General features: G+C 37.9%; 1 protein-coding gene across 1 annotated transcript in view; it reads left to right on the top strand.

Moving 5' to 3' along the window:
- Nucleotides 1–12,532, top strand: part of LOC110918519 (truncated transcription factor CAULIFLOWER A) — a 31,195-nt gene extending 18,663 nt beyond the window's left edge. Inside the window, exons 5-9 of the mRNA XM_022162817.2 lie at nt 10,800–10,899; nt 10,981–11,022; nt 11,393–11,434; nt 11,987–12,117; nt 12,210–12,532. Coding sequence (XP_022018509.1) covers nt 10,800–10,899; nt 10,981–11,022; nt 11,393–11,434; nt 11,987–12,117; nt 12,210–12,321 — 427 coding nt within the window. The 3' untranslated portion in view covers nt 12,322–12,532. The remainder of the gene's footprint in view (nt 1–10,799; nt 10,900–10,980; nt 11,023–11,392; nt 11,435–11,986; nt 12,118–12,209) is intronic.
- Nucleotides 12,533–13,148: the final 616 nt, after the last annotated feature.

The following is a 13,148-nucleotide window of genomic DNA, read 5'->3' as shown; positions in this document are numbered from 1 at the left end:
TTCTGCGCCTCCCTTTAGTGACCCCACTACATGTCGCAGTTTGGCGGGTGCCCTTTAGTACCTCACTTTCACCCGTCCTGATATCTCCTATGCAGTTCAGCAAATTTGTATGCAGATGCACTCTCCTACAGAGGCTCACTGGAATGCCCTCAAACGCATCATTCGGTATCTTCAGGGTACACTAGACTACGGCCTGCATCTAAGTCCGGCTCAGAGCCTGTCTCTTATTGCCTACACTGATGCTGATTGGGCTGGTTGCCCAGACACCAGATGCTCCACCTCTGGTTACTGTGTTTATCTTGGGGACACTCTTCTCTCTTGGTCGTCGAAACGCCAGCCCACTGTCTCTCGATCAAGTGCTGAAGCTGAATATCGAGGCGTTGCTAATGTAGTTGCTGAGATTTGTTGGCTTCGCAACCTTCTATTGGAGCTCAACCGTCCCCTGTCTCGTGCCACCTTGGTCTACTGTGACAATGCCAGCACCATATATTTGTCCGGTAACCCTGTTCAGCATCAACGAACTAAACACATTGAGCTAGACATCCATTTTGTTCATGAGCAGGCAGAACGGGGGTGCGTTCGAATCTTACACGTACCCTCTCGGTTCCAGATTGCAGATATCTTCACTAAAGGTCTCCCTCGCGTTCTCTTTGATAACTTTCGAAACAGTCTCAATATTCGTCCACCAAACGTCAAGACTGCGGGGGTGTAATAGCGTATATAATTTTCATTATTGAATAGCTTTAATTTAGGAATAGAATTATCCGTTTTCCATATATTTGTTGTATCTTGTATTATAAATGGAGGAGAAATATACAATACAATTCATTCAGAAAATTATCATCTTATACTCACAAACATGTATTTGTTACGATCAGTTGATAAGTTTACATATGATTTTCTACATTATCCAGGACCTGAACTATTTAGAAAATCATATGCGAAGCGGCGGGTTTTAACTTACAAAAGTGAAGAACAACCACAACTAAGTTTATTAAGCATTAGTCTCTTAACAAGGAAAAAAAGTCCTTTCTTCCTCAAAATAGTTGGCTACACTCCTTTTCAAACACACACCTATTCTTTTAACTTAGTTTATCATTTAAAAAGAAACCCTTTCGAGAAAGACCCTTTCTAAAATTTGTTTTAACTCCCTTTTTATAAAAAGCTTTGATTATCAAACTTTAGTTCTTTATAACTCTCCTTAGATTTCATAAAAAGGTTTCAAGAGTTATCATATTATTCTTTTTTTGTTTTCACTTCCACATTTCGACTCTTTGCATATATCTCTGTCATTGTTGAAGGAAGTTTAATACATAACATGACCGTGGGGTCGATAAAGAATCTTATTATCAAAAACCTTCAAGGCTTAGAGGCAATGGTTGACGGACGCCCATTGTTGGTCACTTGCATCAACCATAATGTTGTACTTTCTTTTTGCAAGTATAATTTTGATCCAATTTGTCAAAGTGAGTGTTTGGGATGTATCAATCGACATGTGAGTAATTTAAGACGGTATTTTAACTCATATGCTATCATTTTATCATTACCAACGATTAAATAAATAAAGACCGATTTAAAATCCTTTGCCTTATAATGGAAGATATGGTCACTTAATGGAGAGCGTACTGGGTCTGCTATTGCAATTTATGTGACCAACTAAGACTTGAGAATACATTTTTGGTTGTTGAGAAACTAGTTCATATATATTATTAACAATTGACTTGCGGTTGCAGCTAGCCTACTTGGTAGAGACATTTGTCTTTTAGATGAGAGGTCCGAGAGTCAAATCCGGGTAAGGAGAATACTTTAGGATTATTGATGTGATAGAGTAGGAACAAACTTTGCTATTAGAAAAATCAACAATCGACTTGCATGATCCCAAGAATTTTGGTAAGATATCCATGTCGGTAAGCCACACACACATGAGTTCAAATTTCTTCCAAGCCTTTAAGAGGCTATTCACACTCGCTCATTACCATCATTAGCGCGTAGCTTTGGGAGTTAAAACCAAGGAAGGTGTTTTGATTGTTTGCCAAGCACCATCACTTCTTTCTTATTATTTAGAGTAAACAACAATTTGTGTCCATGAAGAAAAGGCCCCATGTCAAATTGAGTCCCTATTTTGAAAATTTTGCTTGTCGAGTCCCTGTTGTTTGAAACTCGTCCTTCTATTAGTTTGACCGTTTAACTATTTGTGAAAAAGTCTATTTTACCTTTTATCATTAATGTGAAATGTCTATTATACCCTTATCCTTATCAAAAGACTTTTTACCCTTATTATTATTAACTAAAATTGTGCTATCTCAAACACTCATTGTAGATTATGAAATCTTGACTTCAAAATTCAAACTTTATCACAAAATTACAAATCCATATCTAACCTTCACAAATCCAGATCCAACATTTTTCATCATCTTCATAAACATCACCAACCCAAACCCTAAATCTTAAACATATTAACACATACACCCTACCTACATTCTAAACACAAACAAATATTATTATCTCACACAAAAGTTAAAAACAAAAATGTCCTATACCTGAAGCTTCAGGATACGACAACCCCACTCCATCAACGCATCACATTCAATCTAAGACTACATCATTGTGGATCATGAATAAGAAGCAAATGGTCATCATCCGAGCCGGAATCAACGGTCGGCCTCCTCGCCTACAAGCGATGAAGATTTTTCATGTGTTGGTACTCATCTGTTTTGATGAAGATTTTTCAGATATGGAGGTTAGTGTTGAAGATTTTTCATGGATTTTTCAGATCTGGAATATACTATTAATGAACATGAAGATGAACTGAAGATGATGAACATGAACTAATGGAGATGTTTGCAAAAACCAACCAAAAACCTTCAAATTTTCGGACCAAAGATGTTCATTAATATCCCAAACCGTGATGAGTTTCGAAATTCCGTTCAATGGGTTTTGTTCGTCTCAAATAGTTATACAATTGCACCCAAGAACTGCTTGATTTCGTTAAGAACTGAAGGAGATATGGTGTCTTGAAGTTCTAGGGTTGATAAGACTTTTATGAAGAAGATGATGAGATAGGTATTGTTCATGAAGATCTTGAAGTTTTGTGTTCTTGATGATGATAGAAATTAGATTTAGGGTTAGATTTAGTTTTTTTTTAATGGTGAGATTACTAAAATACCCCTTGACTTAACAGTCAAACTAACGGATTCTTAACGGAAGGACTCAAATCGTAGCACTTTTTATAAGTCAGGAACTCAACAAGCAAAATTTTCAAAATGAGGACTCAACTTGAAACCGGGCCCTTTCTTCAGGGACGCAAATTGCAGTTTTCTCTTTTATTTATTAACCCCCTCTCAAGTTAGTCTCTGCATACGTAAGGCAACCTTTTCCATTTACATCTTTACATGTTCTCTTTTATGTCATGGTGATGTGTCGAGGGAATGGGTCCGCGGCTCTCCGTGCTTCGCGTGTCGAACTCTGGGACGCACGACGGAGTAATGTCGTGACATCGGACTTGAGCCTGACCTAACCGTGTCGAAACCAAGTCGTACCGAGCCGAGTCGAACCGAGCCGAGTCGCGTCCACACAAAGTGTATCAACAAACTCCCCCTTGGACGCTACTCGTGATGGTTCATCTTCTGTGATGGTTCGTCTTCTGTGTCTTTCATGTCGGAGGATCTTCAAAGTCTTCACGCGTCGTAAGAAGAAAGTGTACCAACAAACTCCCCATTTTATTTAGGAAGTGTGTTAACAAACTCCCCCTTAGAATGAACTCTCCATTGAGTTATGCTCGTGAATCTTTTGATTTGACAATTCTTCAGATCCTTGTGGTGTTGATGAAGGGTCAACGGCAACTCGATCATCTTTATCTTTTGAGTGCCTTCACGTCGTGTCTTCATTCCGAAGCTTGTCATCGAACATGTTCTCCTCGCCTTTAGCATCTGCACATGCAAGAAATCTAAACGCATAATGAGAACACCCACTTGGAATATAGTTTCCATAAACAAACGACACATGTGTGACCATTTTACAATCAACTACCTACCGACAACAATTTGAAAGTTTAGAAAATGATCAATTTTAATCCTTTAACTTTCAAAATCTGTTAACTTCGACAGTTTATGAAGATGCAATTGTTTTCCGGCTTAAAATCAGGATTTTGGGTAGGATAGACTCGAGTTCCAACATCGGTCAATCAAAAATAAACTAGAAATAAAATCTTTTTGGCTTTTATAAAGTTTATATTAAAACACACCTAAAATCTTTTTGGAATTTTTCAATTTTTTTTAAAGAAAAGACGGAAAACAATAAATAAATATATACAAAGATTTTTTTTTGCGAGTTTCGAGGGTAAGAGAATCATATCAGTGTATTGTCACGCCAAAACGCTCTTTTTGTTCAACTAGTTAACATTTAGATAAGCATCCTATAACAATTACCGGTATTGTTGTCCACTTAAGCTCAACTTATCAGATGTAATCATGGCGAGGGGATACGTTAAGGTATGATTTATACATACCGACCGGTGTTCATCCACATCACGACACATTCCCGTATCAAGGTATGCACGAGGGTTCATCTTACCGGTGAGTATACCGATTATCATCTGTTTGACCGTATAAAGATGTGAGAAACTCACTTATTTTGATTGAAAACAAGCCCTATGTGATAAAATCACTTATTGATGAGGAACTTGATTTTCATATGCATGAGGGCACAGGAGCAATTCCGTGAACAGGTCAGTACTTTCGTACAGCAGAGAGACGAGCTTGACTCCCGGATAAATGTGATATATTATCACTTATTTGTTTGGACATGTGATTGTTGATCACTTATTGAGGTCGAATGCAATATGTACACGTATGTATAGTATCATGCAAGATCTAGACTTGCGTCCCCGTTATTTTTCGGTAAAAGAAACAACCATGATACCCAGATGATAAGCAGCATAAAGACCGAATATCTCAGAACCTCGGCAATCTCTCAAACGAAATTTCGGTACTAAGACCATATGCCAATGAATGGTTCCCACCTGGTCTTCAGTCGATTTAAGGATTTATATCACCCTGCACACTTTAAAATGATTGTGAGCCTACCGATACATCTTATACAGAGCTGCTTATCGCCTTTCATTTAAGGTTCAGCTTGAAGAGGTTTCAACAGACCACTGATGTACTATCATATTCTCTTTTTCTCGCCAGGAAACTCATTTTTGTTTTTCTATTGTTTTTGTGTTTTTAAATTTTTCGATGTTTTTGGATTTTTAAAATTTGGATTTACTCCCCCTAAAATCAACAAACTAAGATAAATTTTAAAAAACATAAAGGTATTTACAAAAACGATTTTCCGATGATGGTTAACTCATGTTTTTCTATTTACCAAAATTAATTTTAATCGGAATTGATTTGATCGAATTTTGGGAAAATGAGTTGGCACATCGGTAAGCGGTGTGGACCATGACAACAATGACGAGTTTCATAGTGAAACAATCACGTGTGAGGTAATATTTAAGATCAACGTGTCTGGCCAAAGAGTGTTGTACGAGATAATAATTCAAAAAGCAGCTTAAATATCGACAAGTATAGGAGAGATTAGAAATTTAAAACCGTATCCTGCAACTGCTTCGTGCATTGCAATGAATCTGAGTGCTCTCCCAAACTGGATATCCACCCGGTGTGGATTTCAAGGTCGATTCTTTGTAGCTACTTCAGAAATCTCTTGACAACAACAAGATCATAAACCTCCGGGTCCGGCTGGTCATCCATATTGCACCAGCGAAGGTCTTTGTCTTTCTCTTTGAGAAGTAGTGAGCGGTTGTTCAATCCACGCCAAGGCATCCGCACACCCGGTTGGTTTGTTCAGCAAACACATTTTCTTCAATTACACCGCGAAGAAATGTACACTGCACGTTCATATTGTTGATTGTGAACTTCAGACGTGCTGCAGGTGCGTACATTTTGATTTGAATCTACCCTGGGGACCCGATCAAAGCCTTTAACAATCACATTTAATGAATGATTTTCATTTTGTCGAAGTTATCAATTTCTTTCATCAGACATTTCTTCTTTTCTTTTTCTCTCCATCAAAGGCAACAATTTCTTCTGTCGCCTATCTTGTGCAAGGACGCTCCACTATCAATTATCCTATGACTATCGATAGTTCCTCCTGGAATTTCCTGCACACTCACTCGGAGATTAGTTGAAGAGGGGGACCCAAGCCTTCATAGACTTGGGTTGCCCCTGAGCATCAAGAAATGTAATTTCAATCTCTTGAAGATTTTCAAACACAACACCTCCCCCTGAACTTTCACCCAATTTAGGTCTCCAAGCTTGTTTCCGTTTACCAGATTGTGTATTATGTACAATTTCTGGTTTTAATGGTTGTGACAAACTAGGTTTCCTTTTAACCGTTTTGACTTCAGATTTTAAAGCCTTTTCAACAGCTTTGATGTTATGACGTCGTTGTTTCGTTTCTTGTTCCTTAACAGTTCTTTTATCATGTTTTGGTGAAACGGGACGACGTTGAGGGTGAACCTTTTCAGGTGGGGTTCTTTCAACAAAATTTGGTTTGGGCAAGTTTGTGCAGTCTTTAATGATGTGCCCAAACTTCCCACATTTAAAACACGTTCTCCTTTCAACAAACTTAGGAGAATCTGATCGACGACCTGACGTAGAAGTTGTAGACCCAGAGGTACTAGCTTCACACCCGTTTGTGTGTTGGGTGTAATTGTTATCACTGTTGCGTTTCAAAATGTTGACTTTTTGTACAAAATCGGTATTTGATTTATTTTCAAAAGTCTCCACTTTATCAGTAACTTTGGAGGCCACAAACTTAACGTCTTTTGCTTTCTTCTTGTAACGAGCTCCTCTTGAATCAACCTTAGCCTTTGGCTTTGGAGCTCGTTGTTGTTGTTTACCCTTAAAAGCAATTGGTTGTTGCTTTGTCGGTGATTTCTGTTTTCCAAATTGTTTTCTGATTTCAGCTTTTGGAATTGGGTCACATTCAGTTACAGTGACTCCTGGAATTGTCTTTCCCAAAAACTGGTTTGTAGTATCTTCAAACACTTTGTCAATCAAAGATTGATTGACGTTTTTGATTGGAAAATCTTTGTTTGAGTAAATTTTACTATCACCGACTAAAGTATACAACAGGTTATTGCTCTTAACAGCAGACACACATTCCTTGTCATATTTGACATCCTTGACAGGATCTATCACTTGCTTGGCAACAGGTTGCACTGCAGGAGTAGGAGGATCACAAAGAATATGATTCTCAATTGGAGTTTCTACTCCCTTCGTCTCATCAAGTGATTCATCCTTGTCACTTACATCTGATTCATCATCTGAAGAATCATAGTCCTCAATGGTTGGAGGACTTTGATTTGAAGCACATGATGACTTTTCTTTGTTATCAGATGAGCCCTCCGATGAATTGTCCGGTTTGAACCCTAGGCCAGTAGTAACTTCCTCATAATCAAGAGGCACACTGGGTTCATACCGAGGCATATCCTCTTCATCGGGCATTTTGGTATAGTTGTGTCTCAAAGGGGGCGGACACGACTTATACCCAACGCCTTTCACATTACCTTTCAGTTTTTGAACGTCTATGATGTGATCGAGCACAAATCGGGAGTTAGAATAACTCTCCAACTTTTGCTTGATAGCATCATGCTCGCATTTGGCAATGGCTAACTCCTTTTTGGTTTCCTCAACAATGTTAATATAATCGTTAATACTAACTTGTTTATGATAAACAACTTTGTTCAATTCGGAAACACTTTTCTTTAGGGTTTCAATTACAGATTTAAAATCCTTTTCGTTTCGAGTTAACGCCATGTTTGCCTCTTTGCACTTAGACAATTCAATAACCAAACTTTGATTGTGACTATGAACCGTTTCAGATTCACGTTTCAATTTAGCACATTCAAGTTTCATATCAGCACAATCACTACAGATGCTAGGAGTTTCAGATTTTACCTGACTCGTACAGGCTGAGACATTTGCCATAAAGGCAGTTTGACAAGAAAAAGATCCATCTTCAGTGAGAATCTTCTCCGTTTCTTCTGATGTAACATCAGCTTTCTTGTTCAAGTCAGATTTCTCGTTAGCATCATTCGACAAATTATCAGCTTCAGAATCCATTCCCTCCTTCACGTCCGATTCTGAACTGTAATCACTCACACCTGAGCCATCTTCATCAGTACTGCCACTATATCCTGAACTGTCATCATTTCCCGAAGATTCACCATCATTGACATTCTTGACAATTTCAGCGCAAAACGCAGTTCTTGTTTGATCACCGTTTCCCAACTGTATGGCCGGACCACAATCGACACTTGGATTGAATTGAGGTTGTGTTGTGGAAACTTGAGGTTGAGGTTGGGCTTGAGGAATGGAATTCATTAAATATGCGGCCATCGAAGTCTGATGTTGAGGGGGTCGAGGTATGGAATTCGCTAAATATTCGGCCATCGAAGTCTGATTTTGAGCTGGTCGTGGGTTCGTACTCCAATCCCACGGACTTGTGCAACTCATGATTGGTGTATAGAAGTGAAAAAAAAATTTTTTTTTTTTTGATGAAACCGTGATATTTAGAAGCGCGATTCAACTCAATTTTGCGAATACCCGACCCACTTTTTGCAGCTCACGAACACTTTGCAATTCACAAAAAAAATGTTCACGAACAACTTGTCCCATGAGAAATAGCGTTTCGTGAAATAGAGGCCCAAACAACAACGAAACATCTATTTGATAACTAACCTGTTGGTTAATTAATTACCAGCCCAAGATATCAAGTGACCCAAGACACTTGACGAAACAAATTTTTAATGTGGGCTTGTTTGCGAAACAAAGGGGCAATTATGGGCTCAACAGAATTTTCGGCCCAAGACTCAAAAGCAAAGTCCAACGCCTGTTTTGACGAAACGGTTTTTATTATTAAATTTTTTTTTTTTTTGTTCTTATATATAGTTGACGAAACTGATTGGTCAAACCTCAGTTGACGAAATTTGTTTGAATAAATGGCCCTTGACTGGCAAATGAAATAGGCCTTCTTAAACTCACGTGGGCTTCCACTTCAATGAAATGGCCCAAAAACTAAAATACAAGTTCTATTTTCAACTTTAACGAAACAGAATGTTGTGGTTTCTTTAGTTTGACGAAATAGACTTGTAAAGTTGTATGGGCTTTGGCGAAATAGGACAAGAAAAAGGCAGTTGACGAGATGTATTAAAAGCCCAAGAATCAAGCCCAATCCACAATTCAGTTTGACGAAACAAGAGACTTCTGTTTCGTCAAACACACTTTGGCGAATCAATTAGTGTTACGTTGACCGCTTGTTTCGTCGAAGATCTCCTTTTTGGCGAATCAGACTACTTTCGTCAAATGTCTGATTCGTCAAAAAGATGTCAGGGGTTAGTGAACTGTTTGAAAATTGACCTTATCCTACTGACACAACAGACAACTTTCGGCTAAGACATGATGCTTTCACCAACTGAGTATGGATCTAATATTTTAATCAGTGTACAACTTCCAACACACAAACAAATTCCAAACAATTTTTGAAGGATCAAAAAGTGTTACTTTTGAAGAACACTATGAAGATTTCAAGAACACCACCCAGAAAAATAAGTTTTCCGGTGAACCGAAACTCTCCGAACACAATATTTTGCTAAAATGTTTAACAAAAACCCATAACTAACATGTAAACATGAAAAATAACAAGGTTTTTAGCCAAACACAAAGCAAAATAACAAGATTTAACCAGATTTTAAGATGTTTTTCCAGAAAAATATGAACTTTTAAAACCCGAAAAACAAACCAAGAACAAACTTGGTAAAAACCGAAACTTGTTTGGTTTTAAACAAGGATTAGAGCCAAAGCTCTGATACCAATTGAAGGTCCCGTTTTTCCGGTGGATCGATAACGAAAACCTTATCCTTGTTTATCACGAACACGGTAACGGGTGCGGAATCCCCGTGACGGTGCAAACCAAACAAAGTGTAAAACAAGAACACGCGTAACCAAAAGATTCAATATCTATTGATTAGGGATGAGTACAACCCGAAACATATACAAACAATGTTTACAGACTCTCTCTCAAAGTCTCACAGGTCTCTCATGTCTTGTCCAAGTTTCACACAGAAACTAAGAGAGCTATTTATACTAAAACAGAGACACAGACTTGACGAAACACAAAAGTAACTCGACGAAACAAACAAAGTCGACGAAACATATTCTGTTTCGTCGACATACAATTTAAATCTTTTCTTGTTTCGTCAATATTAGTTTGGCCCAAGTGCAAGTCAAAGGCCCAATGAGGAGTCAAAGCCCAGATGTAGATTTCGGCCCAACATTCTTGTGTTTCGTCAAATGTTTTCAAGATTTCAACCACTATGACATCATCATGATGATGTCATGGTGATGTGTCGAGGGAATGGGTCCGCGGCTCTCCGTGCTTCGCGTGTCGAACTCTGGGACGCACGACGGAGGAATGTCGTGACATCGGACTTGAGCCGTACCTAACCGTGTCGAAACCAAGTCGTACCGAGCCGAGTCAAACCGAGCCGAGTCACGTCCACACAAAGTGTATCAACAATACTGAAGATCATTTCCCAAACCTTAAGTTTCGAGAACGTGAGAAACGAAACCTATTTTTCTTATAAGTCACATTAGTTTTGTTTGTCTAAATAAATTGTAGTTTTGTTTCAATAAATATATAGTTGAACTCGATCTGTTTACCATAAATTTTCTACAAAGTTTATAAAAACACTTATTCGGTTGTCTTAGATTTTATTGATATGTTCATTTTAGGCACTATGGTGGGGAAGACCTTGAGCCTTTGAACCTTAGAGAGCTTCAAAGCGTTGAACAACAACTTGATACCGCTCTCAAACGAATTCGAACAAGAAAGGTATTTTCTTCATCATAACTTATGTTTTGTTTCTTGCTTACTGGTCTTGTGGTAGTCCATAAACCCTAATTTTGTATGCAGAACCAAGTTATGCATGAGTCCATCTCAGAACTCCATAAAAAGGTAATCCACAAACCTGTATTTTAAGTGAAGAGCTAACAAGTCGAGTAACCAAAGTTGCTTATTTATATATAAAAAAGATAATGACCATGTAAAAGAATTTTACTCACCTCTTTGAAAATCAAGAAATCTTGAAAATTTGTGATTTCACTTTGAAAGTCATCTGTTTTTGATCAAGAAAAAACACCATAAACTTGAAGAATAAAAAATTATGATGACCATGGATTGATTTTCTTTTTTTGGAACGTCGAAACTTCTATGGATTGATTTTCTGAAGAAAAACTTTAATGTTGCCAAATATATAATGTCTAGAAAGCAAGTCTCCAGTAAATGAATCTACTTTTTTTTTTGTTCTTTTTTCTTGTTTTGGCAGGAGAGAGCACTCCAAGAGCAAAACAATGCACTCTCCAAGAAGGTATCTCTACTGCAAATCTTGTAAATATATAAAGATATTAACGCAATCATACGGTGGACCCATGATTTATTTTCTGGGCAAACGAGGGGTTTAGCCAAACTTTTAAAGGGCTGATCGTGAATTTTGACTAAAAAATACACTAATTTATTTTTATGTGGGGTGGCTGCACCCAACTCTTACGAGTAGGTCCGCCTCTGAATATATCTCTACAATAATGAGCATTCACATCCTAACCATCAAATTATGTGAGGAGGGGTTTTTATATTATAAAGGGTATAAAAAGTGGTTGTGAGTAGAGGAGAGAGAAAGTGTTACTGTTCATCTGTATATTTGGGAGGACACTGTTCACCCGTTATAATTTTTTAATATACTTTGAAAGTGGTTGTGAGTGGAAGTGAGAGTAAAAGGTAATGATAATATTATTTAATTGAAAGGAGAGAGAAAAAGTATTTGTTTTTAGTGAAAATATATTGATATAAGAGTTGTTTTTTAGTAGAATGTATGTATAATTTGATGGATTGGATGTGAATGCTGCTCTATATGTGGAAACAGTTGAAGGAGAATGAGAAGAACACCGAGCAACAGCATGTAGGGCTTCTGTTATCTCAGCCTCAGCCGCCACCACCACCACCACCGCCCCCGCCATCTCAACCACCACACTTAGTTCCTCTTGCAATTGGGAGGTAAATAGACTATCTTTCTCTCTCTCTCTCTCTCTCTCATGCCAATTTAGCACATGATAAATAAGGACTTAACTGGGTTTGAATGGTTGTAGTACTGGACCATTCCAAGGAACAGCGGCTACAAGGGCGGATGATTCGGCTCAAATCCATGCCTTATCTGCAGGGATGATGCCCCCATGGCTGTATCGCCACGTCAACCAATAAGACAATGGCATTCTAGTATATTTATGAAGTGGCATAAATGAGTAATCACTTATGTACTTCTTCATGTCTGGATCCCTATCATAATGTATGTGCAATGATCACTGCTACATAGACGGTTATCGTTCAGTTTCTACCCACTACATTAATAGATGTTCCTGCATGATATTTTAAAGATACAACCAATTAACATGTGATGGTTTTCGTCATTATTTTTTGTGCTTTGCTTCACACATCCAATGAACCGGAGTACAGGACCTTGCATAAATGAACTTGTCATTAGCCGTGTGGGCATAGCTAGGATTCTTGCATCTGCCAAAGAAAGGAGTGTGAGAATGTCTTTCACAATCTGAGCTAATATGGGTTGGTAGTTGCTAGGGCCACTACAATCTAGTTTGTGGGTTAAGTCCTAATTAACTGACTTGACCTACACCACATGCGCAAGGAGCTTATTTCGTGTCACATAACTCATGATCTAATGGTCTAGTGGTATGGTGATCCCCCCCCCCCCCCTCACACACACACACATACAAAAGTTATGTGAGTTCAAATCTTTACAAGCGCAAAGTTAGATGGTATTTATGTGTAAATAATTGTTCAAAAGAAAGAAGAAAAAATGGTTGAGGTATGTAGAAATTTATCGAACAAATCGTACACCTTTGCCTGAAATTTCATTCGTAATTCCATGCGATCTTGCAGCAAGAAATTTAAGTTTCTTTTTCTTTGAGTTCTTTCATTCCAGAACCGAAGTAAACATGACTTTACTGTTATATCAAAGGAAAAACTAACAGATCATTTAGACAACATTAATAAGAACTTTTAAATATATT

This window comes from Helianthus annuus, chromosome 17 (genome assembly GCF_002127325.2).
Source record: "Helianthus annuus cultivar XRQ/B chromosome 17, HanXRQr2.0-SUNRISE, whole genome shotgun sequence".
NCBI lineage: Eukaryota > Viridiplantae > Streptophyta > Magnoliopsida > Asterales > Asteraceae > Helianthus > Helianthus annuus.
The sequence above is the reverse complement of the archived record's forward strand: the minus strand, read 5'-3'. Positions and strand labels throughout refer to the sequence as shown.